The 19,680-nt window shown below is 32.2% G+C and overlaps 1 protein-coding gene across 1 annotated transcript in view; it reads left to right on the forward strand.

Moving 5' to 3' along the window:
* Positions 1-19,680, forward strand: part of cert (ceramide transfer protein) — an 81,948-nt gene that overhangs the window by 59,280 nt on the left and 2,988 nt on the right. Inside the window, exons 5-8 of the mRNA XM_072523624.1 lie at positions 4,086-4,256; positions 6,326-6,557; positions 8,793-8,995; positions 17,605-17,737. Coding sequence (XP_072379725.1) covers positions 4,086-4,256; positions 6,326-6,557; positions 8,793-8,995; positions 17,605-17,737 — 739 coding nt within the window. The remainder of the gene's footprint in view (positions 1-4,085; positions 4,257-6,325; positions 6,558-8,792; positions 8,996-17,604; positions 17,738-19,680) is intronic.

Consider the following 19,680-nt stretch of genomic DNA (forward strand, 5'->3'; position numbering starts at 1 on the left):
AAGAGCACACACATCATTAATAACACCCAATATAAAAGTAGTTAAAGTGATCCTAATAGCCCAACTGACCCTATTTAGCGGACCTAATAGGCGAGAGTTTGTCTCTTAATGGTCAGTACGAATTAGATAACGTTTAAATACACATACAATAATTTTCGGCTTAAACTGTTTGGTTTTTTTTAAATAAATTCTTCCTAAACATGATAATATTTTCCTTAAAATATCTTCGGAAAGGATTAACTGATCAAAGTGGGTGATGTTATGTAAAGGACAAATTGTACACATTCATAAGTAAGTTTTAGCAAATATATCAGTCTTCTTGTTAGTAAGGTGCAAAATATTTTTGAGTTCTTATCATTATCATCGTCAACAAATCGTTTTTAATTCGAATTTCAAATATTTTACCTTTTTTGTTGTAATTATCAATCAGTGAAATGTAGAACATAGACCCCCTTTCACAATATTCGTCATTCAAATTTTTGGTTGCTTCTATTTGTTTCTGTGATTTTCTAACTTTTTTTTATATCCTCTCTAATATTCCATTTATACATTTTTTTTCTTCGTACATACTTCTTTTCAGTGGCAGCTCGAAATATTTTAGTTTGGGAAGGTCATACGAATAACTATGCATTTATATAAACATTTTCGTCAAAATTGTTTATCTCGTTATGGATAGTTTCTATTTATTGCCACATAGCTAGAGGATTTAATCATTAATCTCGCATACAGCTTCATAAAAAGTTTTTTATGCGCTTTTAAAAGTAGAAAAACATCGTTTCGATTCTGTTGTCACAATAGTCAGTAGTCATTTGAGTTGTCACAATAATTTTTAACAATTTTGTGGCTTCCACAAATAATTTCGGGACTTTCAAATTATGTTTCTATTAAACAGTTTGAAAACAGGCAGATGTGGCATGCACATTATTAAAAATACTCGTACTTTCGAATTTTTTATGGAATGTGCATTATATTTTTTTATTGATACCCCATTTTGCTTATTTAAAATACGCCGTAGTTTGTTTAAATTCAACTTTCAAAAACGCACGTGTTTTAAAGTTACCATGGCAACATCAACAGTTTTAAATATTTATCTGACCTGACAGGAGTACATAACTTGTAACGTCAAATGAACAAAATATTACTAAAAAATATTTCAAAAGCTTTATTCAAATATTTGGAAATCTTAATCTTTTAAATGAATGTGAAAAGTACAGTTGGTATTTTGTTTGAAATATTTATACTTCCGTTTTTTAAATCAGAGGAAATGCTGTTCAAATTACAATATACAATTGCAAAATTGCAATATACAATCAGTACCATTTTTGTTTTTCTCATTTCCATAATAGCGAAAGGCATACTGATGTACATCACAAATTCAACCATTTTACATTATTAGCTCTTATTTCAATTTTTTGTAGTAATAATACAACGATTTCAAAGTGTACCAATAAAAAAAAATAGAGTATTCGTGGATAAATGGTCTTTAAAATACTTACCCTATTTCGAGCACTCCGGCTGGGCCGTCAAGCTCGAAAAATCGCGCGTGTTTTAAAGACCTCAATATCCACTTATACTTTAGCTAATTGCCCACTTGCCATTATTAAGTCAGATTTATACAGCTTCTTCCTGATATGCTCTCATACCAGCTGTCCGGCAAGGAAAACTATTTGGAAAGCAGGGTCCAGAAATAATGATGAAGACCAATATTAATCACGGAAAGGCAGACCAAGAAGAAAAAGGGATACTTGTTTAAAGTTATAGTATTCTTATAATGTGAGTTAGTTCCCAACCGTGGGATTCTACATCAGGGAAATATGGTAAAAAATACCATGCTCGGTACACTGACCCAGCCAGGTGATTTTATTTTACAAAATAAGTTAAACGAAGTTTACAGAAAATAAGTCGTTGTTTTCCATAAAATAAAATATACATTATTTTTTATAATAATAATTTATTAATAAACTGTTTTTTATTAAGTATAACAATAACTTGGCCGAATAGAACAAAAAAATCAAGTTTTTTGGGAAAACATTTTTTTTAATGATTTTAAACAAATTGCATAGAATATTTATTATTAATTTTATTAAAAATTGCATGTTTACAGTATACTCTACGAGTACATACAAATTAAAAAAATAATGATCAAAATCGATCAATAAGTTTCAGAGGTAGGTATTTAAAGCAGTAGTCTAGTCTTCAGATGGTTGACCCCTAAAAACAATACGAACAAGCTGAATTTTGCCGAGAATATTAATTTTCGGACCAAAAAAGATACAAAAAAGTTTACCACTTTTACCTCTAGGCGTCCCTCTAAAACCCCCTCGTAGGGGGGTAAAAACGCAAAAAAAATCGATTTATCAAGAATCTGTACACCGTAGAAAAAAATATTTTAAATAAAAATGGTTATTAGTACTTTTTGTGTAGAATGAACCGTTCTCTCAGAAACAACGCTTGCAGCGACCGTCGATTTTGAATGTCAGTTACGCGCGTAAAATCAATGTTTAATAAAATTTGTATCAGCTCAACGGTAAAAATTCGATATCTTTTGATTAAAGTGCCCTATCGAGAAAAATCAAGATGGGTTTTAAAGGTAAAGAGTTCAGCTTTCGTATGCAGTTTTTGTATTTTGCCGTAAATAAACTCAGTTTTTATAAAAATGTTAAATAAATAAACGCTGCGCGATTTTTGCCTTGCTACGCTTATTAGTTTTATTATAAGTATGTTATCCTTAGTGGCACACCTTTTATACTCATAGGTTACACTCATTTATATAAAAAGCGACTTCAGTAAACATTTCAAGACGTTTCGCTGAATGCTGAAAAAGTTATGTATAGAAATGTAACTTATTCTTTAAAATTAACAATTCTTCGTCTTACAAACGATTCATCATCATCATAAGTGGCTCGACAATCCGTTGGTGCTCTTGGCCTGCTCACAAAGAAGTCGCCACTCCTGTCGATTCCTGGCAACTTCCCTCCATCTTTTTTGGGCTTTATTGTCTTTGAGTTTTAGGGTGGCATTTGACACTTCTTCTCTTGTTGGGTCTTCACTGTGTAGTTGACTGTGTAGTATAACTTCCATTAGCCAGATTTTCGAACTTTATAGCTTAATTTTGCAAAGGCAAAGTAATTTTGCAAAGTTTCTTTGAAAGCTGAAACAATTTACTTTAAAATGAGGGGATTTTGAAAGTTAATCGCAAGTATGAAAGATGAGTTATACTTGGAAAAGCCCCATCGAATGCCTATTTTACAATTGTTTTTCACGAAATTAGTTGTAACTCCGGTTCTAACAATCGGATCAAAGTTATTCAAACGCTATTTTGTTCATTTTTTCAAAAGGAATCATTTTCATTTTGGTAAAATTAAATATCTCAAACAGTTTAAAAGAGATACAATCATTTAAACAATTAAATTGTTAGTAAGAAATTTTCTGGCGGGTTTTTAGAATGGTACCCTCGAAAAATCGAATCTACGCACCAAAAAACATAACAAAATGTCAAGGTATCGAGGGGACATAAAAGTGCACACTATACCCACCTCTGTATAGATATCGATAAATCGATCAAATTACAGGAATATGTGAAAGACCTATGCATGAGTTAAAAGCAATGACCAGGGACAGATATTTGGAGAAAGACAATAAGGTGACCATAATACTCCCTACGGGGGTCAGGATTGAAGAGAGTTTCTCAAGTCACAGTATGCTCTGTGATGACTACATTGTTTCTTCTCTGTGACTCACTGATTATTCTTTTTGTATAATTCCTGTTATCTGCTTTATGATCTTGTTTTTACCGTAACCTTACATATTGTTGATTCTCTTTCTATTACCATCGTAATTGCTGCTTTACTGTAAAGATTTTGAAGGTTTATTGTATTGTATTTATTTAATTAATATGTAAAAACCATGCTTATTTTCTACAATTATTATTGCATCATTATATAATCCATTGTTTTTATCATTGCGTTACACGTACAATATGGTGTACAGCTAAAATTATTGTAGTTGGAAAAATTAATTGTTATATTTTATGTTTCTGCTTAACTTTTTTCAATGTATTTATAAATATTTTATTCTATTTTCAGGAAGGGCCTCATAGCGTCCTGGCAGATGATGAATTTTACGATGCGCTAGAATCAGGACTGGATAAAATGGAGGAAGAGCAGGAATTGCGGGACAGATTAAAAACCGGTCCTGTGGTGCCTGTAACTCCTCCTCCTACCTCACCAGCCAGTCAACATCGTTTATGGCCACAGGTAAGCAAATCTTTATATTCTTCTTCTTAGCGTTTCGTTCCCCATCGAACCTTTCTTAATATTTTGTTGTGCTGATTTCATTGCTGTAAAAAAAGATACAAATTTTGAAACATTTATAACCGTTTTTGTTATTGGTTATGTCATTTCGAAATTGACATGCTTGATCTCGATCCTGTAGGCAAACAGCATATAATGGCTGTACAAAATTTGAGGGTGGTGTTTAACACACACTGATAACAAAAACTAAACTGAATGTATCAGCTATCATGGAGCTACTAACACTTTGCACAGATAACACTTATTTTCAAATTAATAATGATTTCTATATGCACAATTTCGGATTAGCCATGGACTCATCTTTATATCCATTATTAGCAGATATATTGATGAAGGATTTCGAACCTTGTACGCAAACAAGACAAACAACCCACAGTATGGTGGAAATATGTGGATGATGTGTTCTTCATTTGGCCTTACGGACCAGAAGCATTGAATAAACTCCTGATGGACATCAAGAAGAATCAATCAAATTTACCATGGAACAAGAAAACAGTAACTCACTTCCTTTTCTGGACGTGCTAATCGCAAAAGAAGATACAGGGTATGCAACCAAAGTCTACAGAAAACCAACCCACACCAACAGATATTTAAATTACCACTCCAACCACAACGTGGACATGAAAAAAGGAATTATTAAATCCCTATATGATAGAGCCCGAAGCACCTGCTCTAATAAAAAGGCATTTCTTGAAAGAAAAACCTGCTTACAAAGGTTCTAACTAAAAATAACCCATAACCAAATACCCATTGTCATTTATAAATAAGGAATTCCACAATATTGAAGAAAAAAAACAACACAACACCACAAGCAATCCAGAAATACTCTCAAGAATGGACTCAAAGATGACAAAATACCATATGTAAAGGGCTTAGAAAAACTGAAGAGGATAGGAAACAAGTACAACATCACAATAACACACTGAGGTTTATCCTGTCCAAAACCAAGCCCAACAATACACAAGAAAGGTAAAAAAAAATGTGGAGCAACCCGATTAGCAGAATGTACTAGGCTTTGGTTGCCAATACTAAATGAAGAAGTCAACAACAGGAATATACCAAAAATAGGGGAGTAATGAAAGGTCGAAAAACATCATCCACAATCTTACACAAAACACATATGCAACACACAATACACATTGATGTATTCATCCGTGACAACTTAATTTAATTTCGGAATATTCATTTAATTAACTTTGCAAACGATCTTACAAAATATTTTTAAACACTATATTTTTAGTAAAAACTCTACCGCTTCTTTGAATTAATTTCACTTGAGATGGTGTATCTAGAACTTTGTCACTTACGTTTGACTTTACTTTGAAAATTTTAGGATAAACAAACTGTCAAAAAAATTAAAAATTAAATTCTTTAAAATAATACATGTAAACCAAGTATATGGAAAGTACCATAAAGCTGTAAATTATTTTGCTTAATAAATTTTTGATTAAAATTGCAGTAAACAATAATTTTGGCAATTTTGCGAAAAAATTAATTACTGATAAAGTAGTAAAATTTCCGAGTAAGGATATTTGAATCATCAATTTGTAAAATGAATTAACAATAAATCGACCGTATCGTTATCAAGAACAAAATATGATTGATTAAGACTCAATAAGTTGAAATGTCAGTTGGTAGTTCAGCTTTTTTTCCTAGATGGCGCTAGGAGTTCCTAGCACATCGTCCAGGACAAGCTGCGTTTTCGTGTCATCCTAGCCTTTTATTAGATTAGATTTTACAGTTTAATTCTTGGATTTAAGATTTAATTTAGTCTATATCAGAAGTTTCTAAAGTAAATTTATTCTCAAGGATAGTCACTACATCACCACAAACACCATTTATATGCTTAAGAAGTTTTAAACACTTTAAGAGAGACAAAAATATTGTGAAAATTATATAATCAAGTAGCCAGGCGATTCGAAAATTTCTTAATGTATTACTTTTTCGTATTGATATTTAACTTCTTATACTCACCGTGTATTATGTATAAAGATTATTTATTTTTAATGCAGATTGAAAATGTTGTGAAGTCACAAGTGAATATGGCTAAAATGGGAATAGGAGAATGCGGTGCTGGGTGGCAACTCTTCGCAGAAGATGGTGAAATGAAAATGTATAGAAGAGAAGAAGAAGTAGACGGCATGGTATGTGATCCACTTAAGGCTGTTCATGTAGTTAAAGGAATTTCTGGTCACGAAGTTTGTCACTATTTCTTTAATCCTCAATACAGATATGATTGGGAATGTAAGTATCTTTGATCATTTGTTTGGTAGAATTCGTGTTTTATGTACAACCTTTAAATAATGTTTGAAACACTTGATATTTTTCGTAAGGTTCTCTATTTCAGAAAATATTTTTGAATATGTTAAAATAACCTTAATATTCATAATAAACCTAATGATGCAGTAATTATCTATAATTAATATCTAATGAATTCATAATTAATAAGTTTTGAACAAAATGGCTCATTAATTTACAGCGGAAATAATTCCAAATAAAGATAGCAAAAGATGAAAAAAATCGAAATGTAAATAATTAAAATGGGAACTGAACTTCTTATAGCCGTTCCATGGTAATTTGAAACCACTATATACTCAACAATCAATAGAGTTTGGTGTCCATAATTACATTCCTCCATATGTTTTTATTTATACATATATCACCCGATATCAATATTACTCCCCTTCACCGTCCGTCTCGTGTAACCCATCATTTTCATTATTTGGACTACGTGGTCGTATATTCCGTTCCAATATAAAAACGCATCGGTCCAAAATATCCTTTATTAGCAAAATTCCTTTAGAAATATGTAAGGTTTGTATGCCAGTATACACAAACGCGTTTGCTATAGTCTATAAACAGAACCTGCGAATGTTCGGTACAGTTGTTCCCAATCGATTTCTAGACGAGACCATGATTTCCTACAGAATTTTGATGATATCTGTGAAATGTATCTGTATAATATAGATAGTATGATGTTATAGCCAAGATCAGACGTAGAACTCGAACAAGTGGTATATTTCAACAACAAGTTACATTTCCTTATTTGGTAGAAGTTGGTGGACCTTAAAATACAAATTCAGTATTACAAGGTACTTACAGGGCCCATATTGTTGTCCTCTCTACTATACTGCGTGGATAATATTTTTATGTTTTTGTGAGAAATATTCTTACTTCCAACTGAAAACTTGTTATATCCGCTTTTGACCAATTTACAATACCAAATGAGTAGCTAAGTGCGGATCAGGCATACGTATTTACTGCCTTAAAGGGTACAATTCTGTTTTTAATCCTTCCAATCTTAGTGCTCTGTCGTGTTTTGATCTTAATACCTATAATATTAGCAATTGCTGCTGTGCAATAAATCAGCATAATTGGCTAGGGCTTCAATGTTCACAATTTCACAGACCATCGTGCAACTCGTTGTCCTGCTGTGTATTAACAAGTTGAGTTTCTTTTATGACAAGCTTAGGAATCTGCTCATTAGAGACTTTATTAGGGACTTTATACAACTATCTCTTGGTTATGAATCTCCAGTTCGACTTCGCTTCTGATGATATCGTGTCTAGTCTCTGGGATAAGATTATTTCTTATTACCCGGTGTTGATCTGCTATTCGCTATTGAGTTATCCCTTGCGTCCATTTTGAACGCTGCCTTGGTCGTCCCGCTTGAGTGAGCGCCGGCTGATGCCCAGCGAGTGGAGCTCTTGTTGTTGTTTGACTCACTTGTCAAACAACAACAAGTTGTTGTCTTGTTGTTGTTGTTGGGCTGTAGCTGATTGTATGACTGAGGCCCGCCTCCCGAAATCCCGCATGCTATCATGTCCAGTACTGCCAGGTGTCAGTTTTTGTTCCATGGCAGGTATCCCACGGCAAAATACCCAGAAAGCATCCCCATTCGCAAGGGGCCACGCCTGATAAAAACTCTCACAGGTCTCGCCATACTATAATTATTATAATATTATCATGATTAGTATCGTCCCTCAATAAATAAACATATTGTAGTTAAATAAGTGTTGTTAAAAATTGTATTTTGAATATATGTTATAAAGTGTCAGTAAGTACTTCTAAAGTACCATATCCTCTTCTATAATCAAACTCAAAGTCTGCAAGAAATTAATTTTTTTCTACCCACCATTCCTATCTGTATTTTAACATTTGTTTTAGCGTTTTAACGTGCAAATCATAAGAGAAATCGATGTATATGATTATGTAAAATTCGGGCTTTATCTCTTTTTGTATTAATTTTTAGTATTTTGAAAAATATCGTAAATTTTTGTTTGATTTAAATTTAAGTTTAAATTTAATTTATTGTACTTTATACTTCGTAAGGAATATTTTTTAATATTACAATATGGAACTTTCAACTAGGTAATTTTACTATTCAGTGAGTTGAGTTTTTTGAGAAAAGTGTCTAGGTAGTTTTATTTATTAGAGAATAAATAATTGCTCTAATTTAATTATCTCTGATATTTTTAGCAACTTTAGAGCACATGACAGTACTAGAGACCATATCGGAAGACACGTTAGTGTTTTTACAGACTCACAAAAGGATATGGCCAGCTAGTCAACGAGAAGGTTTATTTTGGTCGCACATAAGGAAGTTGCCCAACGAAAAAGACAGAGATGGCCCCGATATTTGGACGGTTGTTAACAATTCTACAGAGTATTCAGAGCACCCTGTAAGTAACAGTTAAAATTAGTCTATTTTGATAAAATTGTATTTAGACTTATTAATTTTGTGAATCACACTGAACTTATGCAAACGATAATACGGTGGCGCTAACCGGCACGATAATACGGTGGCGCTAACAGGTTTTTAGATTTGAAACATTGAAAATAAAAGATGCTATACTAAAATTCAAAAACCTATGCAGGAGACGTAAACATTAGCAGGTATAGGCTTCTAACAGGGCCGCATTTATGATTATGTTTTCGTTTTGCCAGAAGTATTATCTTGTAAAATACGAAATTTATATTTTAATTTTGCAAAAATGCGAGACAAAGTACCTGTTTATTTTTAGTTAATATCCTACAATAGGAACCATTTGTACAGGCCGAAAAAAAAAACAAGAAATTATTGTTTTTTTATCTCAAAAACGACCAACAAATTTTATATACAGGGTGTTTTAAAAAAATATAAGTTTTATTTATAATTTTTGTTGTAGTTGTTTGTACGATTCCAAAAATTGTAAATATTGCTAAACAGTTAGTTTTTTGAAATAAAAATACAAAGTAATTTATAATTCGTTTGAGTTCGGCGTATATATATGGCAGAGATCGAGATCTCTGCTACTTTTAAACATTATTTTGATGAACTGGATAATAAGGTCACTATTATTAACTGTTATAGCAGGTGGTTCAACATGTGTTTTAATTATATTGTCCAGCCGCTACATTATCTTTTCTACTTTTTCCTGGACATGTAAAATATAGTTCTTTCATATTTCTGGTGTAATTGATGAAATTGAATTATATAATAGATTTATGACATTTAAAAATTTGAAGGTTTTCTTCCTGCACTATTATTTTTTAAATTTGCCCCGATGAGTTCTATGGGGTTTAACTCACATTGATACGGAGGAAGTATCAATAACAGTTTATTCTGGATTTTTGCCTTTTCATCAATTACGTATTTATCATAAAAAATTTTGTTTTTTTACGGTTGAAAGAAACTGTACTAAGCATATCTTCATCAAATTTTATATTTTTGGAACGGGGCCAATTCTGGATATTGCTTTTTTAGATGCACTTGTTGGTATTTTTTTTTTATTTTACGAGAATGGTACGGTGCGTTTTCAAGAACAATAATAGATTTGTCTTTTAATAGTAAAACATTGGAAATTTTCACCAATTTTCAAAAGATTGACCTGTCTCTGGATCTGACCATCTCTCCATGGGAATCCCCAGACTTATTCGACTCAAATGCACAGTAGACATTTGGAAAAAACCCATTCCCGCTGTTAATGTGACAAATAATAAATCTTTACCTAAAAATTTAAAGTATTTGTATGTTTTGAAATTTTAAATATGTAGAATCTAATAAATTACTTGAAGGATTTTTGAATCCCTTATTAGTCCATCAAAAAAAGCTTGTTTAGACGATTTGACTGTAGTGTCTGCCCATATTTTAGATTTTGTATGCCCAGCGTTCAACCATGTCTCATCCAGATAATAAATTTTGCGCTTCTCTTTTCTATGATAATAAATTTTGCGATTCTCTTTTTTATAAGTCCTTATCTTTTGAAGATATTCTCGACGCCATACCACAATGCCGTCTCTGTCTAATAAAAGAACGTTTCTTCTCCTGCGTTGATAATGAAAATTAAGTTTTTTAAATATTTTATAAAATGTGGTTTTTGTAAAATTTGGCAAATCAGGGTCATCATTCACCTCCTTTAAAACTATATCCACGGTGGGTATCTCGTTTCTCATAAAAAATTATGAATCCGTCTTCTAATTGCATTTTTGTCTAATTCATCTATTTTATTAAACTTTTTTTTCCGAGTCGACATACTTTTGGTCCAGCGAACTGAGGATTAGTTTTATATTCTTTAACCACCGTAAATACACTTCGATCACAAAGTTCAACTTTACTCGCCACATTTTCTACAATATCTTCAACCGCAAACCTAAGATTTTCTATTGTTTCATATTTTAATACATTTAACATTATTTCTTTCACTACAGCACTAACAGGACTTCTTGCAGTTCGGTTTCGATAAGGACTCAATGTATATTCAACTAATTCATCAGCTGAATAAGTGGACGACATTTTTGTTTTCAAAAACAGTAATCACGTATACAGTTTAGTCTTTATACAGATAAAAATAAATACTTAAGTAGTTTTAAAATGCAAACAAATAATTATTACTAGTTCATAAGTTCATATAGTTAATAGCTTAATCATAAATTGTCATTTAACCATCAAAATGACAAAAACATTACTAACAAATCGATTGAAAATACATTTCAAATAGTAAATGAGCCTGTATTATTTGCCGACGACGACGACTATCAATTTTTTCTGCAAAGTAGAGATGATTATTTCATTTAGTTTTTGAATATTCTTGGACAATCTTTATCTGCATAATCGTTTAAATTATTCATTAATTTAATTAATGTGATTATTTTTTCACTAACTATGTATTCAGTGATCACAATAATTTATATACTATGCAATAAAAACTAATAATCGAGAAAAGAGAAAAATTAATAAAGTAATCGTAATAATATACTGTTACTATCAAAACGAATAGATAAATTTTGAACATCTTTAACAATTAAAATACAATTTTATCTTTGTTTACACGCCCTGCATCACTTATTGAAATTTAGTTTAGAAATTTTAAAATATGCACTGATTTATATCCATATATATTCATGACTTAAAACAATGTGCCCTACTTATCGTAATCAAACGATGCACTATTAAAGTGTCTAAATAAAGTGAAATTATGAATCTAATTTATACAAGAATTAATTCTTGATATAATTTATGTAAGAGGGACACTAGCACCCGTCCCAGTACGGGATTAATAGTGAAATTATGCTTTAACAAAACGAATTCATAAAACCGAACGATGAGCTTTTACTTAAAAGTAAGAAAAAAATTTTCAACGAAACTTTTTGGCGAATTTATAACTACTGAAGTCTATTAAAGTATCTATTAAACTATAAGAAAATCTTCAGTTTAAGTACATGGGAAATATGCACCTGATAACAAATGCTATGAATAATAAAAAATTTAGCAGTTAGAAAACGTTTCTTTATAAACAACATTCGCATATTGTAGGTCAAAACCACAACAATTAATCATTTTTTCGAGTTAAGTTCCTGAGCAGCATAATAATCGTCTTAACCTTGAACTAGAGGCGATATGATGGCATTCCTGATGAAGTTAGACCGTTAAGTACTCTGTAGAGTAATTGTTCTGCAATTGATTTGCAACAAATATTACCTGCCCAATTTTTTATGAACTTCTTCATTATCCTTACTAAAACTTAATCACTGTTTATTTTTTAAAAGTAAACCCTTTGTTTCTATGTTTTATCCTTCATAAACAATCCATTTATAAAATATAATTTATTGCAATGAAGTAGGTAAATGTAGTTTGCAGTTGTTTGTAAATGTTGTACTGGTTGCATTGTTAATAAGAAGTAATAGGAACAATAATGGTTAAAGTTTAATGTATTTATTTAACCATTGGCAGCGTTGAGTGTATTTCCTAACGGTGCTACTTGGTGCTAAAAATAGATTAAAACTCGCGTCACACTCTAATTATGGTTAAAATAAGTAATTCTTAGCCTTAAAATTGCAAAAACTAATACTGCGAATTCAATTCCCTTTAAACCCTCAATACATTGTTTTCAACAAAATCACTTCACACACATTAAAATTGCACAGCTTTTATATAATTAATATGAATAAAAATCTTATTCAGACAGGCCACCCACAAAATTAAAAAAAAAAAAAATCTTTTTTTAAATTTTTATTACATTAAATCTATTGTGTATTGATTAAAAGTGAAACTGGAACAAACCATGAAGTGGAGATATCCAGGAGTGGCTAGTATACCTGTTGAATACAAAGCACGTGGTGTTCGTGTGTATTAAGGTATAAAAAATGCTTATTAAAATCTTAAAATTTTTTTATTTTAAAGAAGATCTTTTCGGAATTATATCATTCCATCATCAGTTTACTAAAAGAGAGAGTAAAAATACCAATATTAAAAAACAAGTAAGTTAAAATTTTTAATAAGCATTTTTTATACCTTAATACACACGAACACCACGTGCTTTGTATTGTGTATTGAGCTAGTTACTCTCATAGAGGTATATATTAATATAAACTGAGTAGTCTGAAGAGCTGAGTGAGGGCACCATATTTTTTTTCGTTGTTAGTTGTGCCTCTGTCTTACATCAAGTAAGTAGTGCAGCATCTCTTTTGGTGGGGGAGAGAAAGAGTGAGAAGTTTCAACGCGCTAGAGAGAGACAGGTCGAATAAACACAAGAAATCTTGTCGTCAGTACGCGCGGCTGGTATGCTGTCTGTTAATATATACGTCTATGGTTACTCTTGTAGCAAGTAACCCAACGTTATCATGAGTAACAAATGGAAAGCAAGGAAAAATTTTAGAAAATATTAAATGTATTGAAAATCTTTACGTACCGTTGCAGTTATAACAAGAATTGAATTATATTCAGGAAAAGGGAATAATCACTTTTCAATAATCTGTGTTGCCACCACAGTTCTGGATGACATTCCTTATTCGACTTGGCATAGAACCGATCACGTTTTATCGATTACGGGAAAAGTGATTTACATTTCTAAATGAGAGCTATTCGAAGCTCTTTCCATGTTGTTGGAGCAGGAATGGACGTGTTACACGTCTTTTGAGCAGGCTTAATAGGATTAAAGTCCGGGCTTTGAGCAGTCCAGCCCATTTACTTGAAAACCATTGCCCATAAATAAACCCAGCACCAGCATATGGCATGAAATGATGTTATAGAATCTTACTGAACGGAGACCCAGTTTATTCTAATTCTTAACATTCAGTTATTTAATTAAATGTAGGAGTGTCACACATGAGTTTGCTTACTCTAGTTATATAATTCTTGTGTAAATGAGAAGTGTGCCAAGAATTGGGACACTTCTCATTTATACAATAATTATTCAACTACTTGATATTAAACAATACATAATACACAATATTGACCCAGTTAAATATTAAATCATATTTGACATTATTTAATATTCAGTAATCGTTCTAATGCATATATTATGAAAATCTTAATAACCACGGTCATCACACCACAATATAGATTTTCATCTTTTGATAAATTCGGTTGTGGATGATTCTTAGAAATACTTTTAGCAGATGGTTCATTATTGATATTGGTCGAGGTTCTGAACATTCTTTTGCATTAACTTTCTTTGGAAATGTAACGAATGTAGACAGCAATTATTATTGAGGTATAATTCCGGTATTATATATTGGGTTGAATATGTGTATAAACGTTTTCATCGTTCTTGGCGTGTGCGTGTAAAAACACTTGCAATAAGTTGTTTCATCTGTCTTTCCTTGTATAAGCTCGATTCGTTTACCTCCTCCAGTGGCGGAGCAAAATGTAGCATGCCAAACGAAATAATAGTTATAAAAGAAAATTATAAATTATTTTTCATTAAATTTCTAATAACGGAATATACGTATAAATTGCGAAGAAGTATTTTTCTAGCTTGCAGTACAATAGGACAGGATATAACGAAAAGTACATTTTAAAAGGATTTTGAAATATACCCAAAAAAGTGTTAATTATTTAACCCACTTTAATTAAAAAATGATACAGATTTTTTAAGTTTTAAGCACTGTAGCGAATTCTGAACTGTTACAACGTACTGACCTTGATTAATTAGCTAATCAGTCATCGTCTTCACTGGAACTGTCTTCATCATTGGAATCTTCCGCCAAATCATCGATTTGGCGGAAGATTCCATTTCCGCCAAATCCTACTTTCATTTTCATCATATGTGACCATTTTTGCCCAGTCGTCCTGAATTAATTTTTCAGTATGGTTAACACAACTCGCCCACACTGCAGGTGTTGCCTCAGCTAAGGCATCGCCCCAAACTTTTTTCACTGTTTCATCTCCACGTCCATGTTCTCCAATATGACGATCATAGTATTGTTTAGAAATGCCCCAGACCAACTCAATCGGATTATATTGACAGTGATATGGAGGCAATCTCAAAACCTGATGCCCATGTTCTTGGAGTAGCTCGTCTATAACGTACCTGGTATTTTGTGGTTTATTCTGGCGACAAAGACTCAATAGCTCTGTCTTGCCCGAATCGTCGTCAAAAATTATTTTTTTCGCTCGTAACCATTCTTGTAAGTCCGATTTTTTTCAACTGGCATTCGGTAACTTTTCTATTAAAGAGCTATGGTATGAGGCATTATCCATAATAATTAGAGATGGTTCCTCCAACATTGGTATCAGCTTTTCGGAGACCCACTTTTTAAAAGACTCTTTATTCATAGAATCATGATAGTCTGCACTCTTCGATTTCGTAGAAAACAGTAATCCAGCATCTTTAACAAATCCTTGCCTACTTCCGGCATGTAAAACAACAAAGCGTTTACCTATATTTTCGTGTCCTTTTCTGATGCTTTTCACACAGTCATCTTGCCAAGTACGTTTATATGCCCCTTTTAGGAATATCCATGTTTCATCTAAAAAAACGAACTGAAGTGGGCTTGGACTTAAAAAATTTCTCATATAATGCCTCAAAAAATACAGTCGTTTGGAGACAATACATGGTTTCTCACATAGCACTCGTCTACTATTTTCTAGTTTGTATGAAAACCCACAATTTTTCATAAGACGCCACAAACTTGTATCAGAACCGTCATAGAGATGCTTGTTTCTTAATTGTGTATTTAGAACTTTAATTGTAACGTGCTCTCCTTTTGCTTTCATGCCATACAGTACATTTCTAATCTCTTCTTTTATAGTATCGCTGACATCATTAGTCTTTTTTTGTACATTACGTGACTCTCCTGATGTAGTAAGAGCTGCCCCTGTCTTGTATTCACTCTTTATTCTTGTCACTGTGCGAAGACTGATTTTCAAAGCGTCCGCTACTCGTTCATGTACCGATGATAACGAAAGCAAAGGTCCGTTGTTTTCTTTTTCTTTTTTAAAATACTCCAATAAATGAACTACACATTGTCGCATTTCTCCTGTTATCGTTTTTCCCGGCATTTTTTTTATTAAATAGAACAATTAGTTATTCACAACAAAAAATAATAAGTAAAACTGTTCGGAACAAATTCCAACAATGACTGACTAAAATCGACTAAAACAACATAAAATATCAATGGTAATTGCTACAATTATAAACCTATTAGCCAGCTCATTCACGCACAATGCCACAAGTCATTATTGCAATGGGTATCGGAAGAGAGAGAGTTAATTTATAATAAACTGGAATTTTTAAGGTGTCGAGAGTATTATTTTATGTAATGGAATTCCACACAGTAAGATCTCAAACTATTAATTAATTAAAAACTGTTTACTTATAAAAACTATTTCATCAGCTACTTCAAACCTGCACAGATCAGAGTAACATGTTAAAAAAAAACACGTCACTGCCAGCTATCTGTATTCGTAGAGGCCGAACTTATCACCGACACCGTATCGGCCAAACGCATCGGTGTTTGTCTCATCATTCCCTTCTCATCGCACTTTACCATGACGAACGTGACTCGCACAATTGAATTACGCATTTGTGTATCAGAGAGAGACGAATATTAAAAATTCCGTAGTAGCTTATTTCAGGCACACGCCAAGAACGATGAAAACGAGTATAGTATTGATTTATCATTAGCTTTAATAATTCAGTGGAAACCCCGTCAGGTCCATTTGCTTTACCGGGTTTGGAATTTTTAATGGACTTTAATGGTTTTGGACTCAGTCGCAATGGGATTCAATACAATAGAGTGATGAGTCAAATTGATGAAAAATGAAAAGTCAAATTTCCTGCATCTGTCATGATTTGGGACAGGATATCATCTAAAACTGTGGGAAAGTTACATTTTATGGATAAGATTGTAAACACGGACAAATATTTGAATATTTTAGAAGAATCTCTTTTACCAATTATGGAACAACGTTTAACATCAGCGGAAGATTTCGTCTTACAACAGGACGGCGCAGTATGTCATACGTCAAAATAGAGTTTAAAATGGATTGACATGGCATACCACTTCTGGAATGGGTTTCTAACAGTCCCGACTTGTCCCCGATAGAGACTTTGTGGCACGAAATGCAAAAAGCTTTGCGAAAACATCCTGCCAGGTCCGTCAACGAATTGAAGGAAAAATTGCAAGAAATATGTGATTCGTTTACATTAGAATTTTGTCAGAACTTGGTAAAAACTATGCCTCGAAGAATTGTGGATGTCATTAAAAATAAAGGGGATGTAACTCAGTGGTAAACTTTCACATTTTTTTTTTGTTAAATCTATAATTATTCTGTTTAATCAATAGTTTTCATTACGTTATAAAATATTTTCTATAATTAGGAAATTCAAAAATGTTGTTGGATGCATTAAAACTTATAAAATTTACGCTGCGCTTTTATTTTTGTCCTCTAAAATTTAATTCTCTTATCAATCTAACGTTGGTTCAACTGATATGGTAAGGGGCTCGTATACATACTTTAATTTCATTTTATTAATTCTTCTAGTTGTCTTTGTATGTTTATATTAACCTTATTAAATTTTTTTAGGCAAATAATGGTAAATGTGTAAGGATCTTCTTAACGGTATGCTTACTGTGTCAGACGACAGTGGATCCTCCAAAAGATGGTACAACATTAACAAGAGATAACTTATCTTGTAAAATAACGTACTGTTCTGTAGGTATGTATATATATGGAAAGTTAATTGTTTAAAAAATATAATTACCTCAGTATTTGGTTAGGGAGTAGATGTTTCCACGAAAGAAAGATTAAATAAAGGTGTGCATTATTAGTGATATCGCCCATTTTTTTAAAGCTACAGCCATTCATCGGCCTTATCGATAACCAGCTTTGTTTTAATATCTAAAAACATAATTTACAGTTTTCCGTGATGCGTCATTCGTTGGTTTTGACAAAATAGTAGAGATAAATACTGAACTACTATATCTTACAAATATTATTGCTATTACTACATGGTATCCCAAAAATCAGACAAGAAGAAGTTGGTAGGAACACAAGCTTGTAATTATTTCTTTTAATAATACACTTATTAGCAATCACAACATACAATTATATAGGCTACTATGATTACAGAGCTTTACGGCTCTATAATGACACGAAGTATTGTCTAGCGAAAAGTCCTGCTTTGGAACTTTCGTAGGTCTATTGACCACCGTATATTCGGGTCTTCTAGCGACGTGGTTTAGTTTTGTCATGCTTCATGCGACGCTAATTTGGCAGTATTATCAGTTCCCGTGACTGTATTTCTGTTTGTTGGTAGGTCTGTAATATATAAAGAAGTACTTCAAGGATACTTCATTGAGGACACCAACTTTTAAAAGGAAGTTTGTCGATGTTATTTCATTGAACCTTAATCTGAATTCTCTATTAGTGATGTAAAATTTTAACAATTTGATGTAAATCATTGGGGAGAATTTTTTATTTTTGGCAAACCTGGAGGCCAAACAAGTTTCCTCAACTGCTATTCGTAAATAAGTCTTAATTTCATTGATTGAGTGTAATTTCCTCGTTTAAGTCGTGGATAGCTATATCAGCTATCGTCTATATTTTTCTGTAAATTGGTTCAATTGAATTTTATTGTCATCCCATACATTATTATAGAGAGGTTCCCAAATTGCTTTCTTGTGGTATGGCTAAGTTAAATATTGTGTTTATATGGGATTAAGCAGCCATTGATTGTAATAAACATTACATTTTTAACTAACTAATATTTGAAGTTTTGATTTCCACTCCATCGTTTTCAAAAAGATTATTTTAAAAATTCTCCGAAAATATATAACCAACAAGTTGTTGTTTGTAGGTTATGTTTTTCAAAATTGAAAGTTGGCTTACTTGGCCTCGATCTTGCAGGCTACAGCCTGCTAGTGGTTGAAAAAAAACTGAGGTTGGTGTTTTTACCCTTGGACTGTTTTTTATGTTTTTTGTATTATATGTTTGTGTACACTGTTTCAACGTTTAGAGATTATATGTTTGTGTATTGTGTGTTGCATATGTATTTTATGTAGATTGTACATGGTATGTCTCAGAGTTCCTATTAATCACTTATTGTTGGTATTGGTTGGTATTGTTGGTATGTACTTGTTATTCACTTCTTCTTTTAGTATTAGCAACCAATGCCTGCTACATTCTGCTTATGGGTTTGCTACACATTTTTCTTCATTAAGTAGGATGAGTGCTGCTTCTTTGACTTTTCTTTTTTTCATGTCTGTTTCTTTGATGATTATTGATGCATCTTTCCATTGTACTCCGTACTCGTTGTCTCAGACATGTTTGCATATCTGGGATTTGTCGAAATCTCTATTCTTGATGTATGGTTCATGCTCGTTTATCCTGACCCTTAGTGGTCTTGCGGTTTCTTCCACGTAGAAATTATTGCATTCACAGGGTATTTTATAGATGCTGTTCTTTGATCGTTCTTTTGTGTTGGTGGGTTTGGTTTTGAACAGAATAGACCTATCTCAGTGTGTTGGTTGTTTTGAATGTTGTTGTAATATTTTACTTGTTTCATATCCTTTTCATTATGTCTGATAAGCCCGTTAGATATGGTATTGTTATCATCTTCGAATCCCTTCTTGTGGATTACTTGTGGTGTTTTGATATTTC

This window comes from Diabrotica undecimpunctata, chromosome 2, assembly GCF_040954645.1.
Source record: "Diabrotica undecimpunctata isolate CICGRU chromosome 2, icDiaUnde3, whole genome shotgun sequence".
Taxonomy (NCBI): Eukaryota; Metazoa; Arthropoda; class Insecta; order Coleoptera; family Chrysomelidae; genus Diabrotica; species Diabrotica undecimpunctata.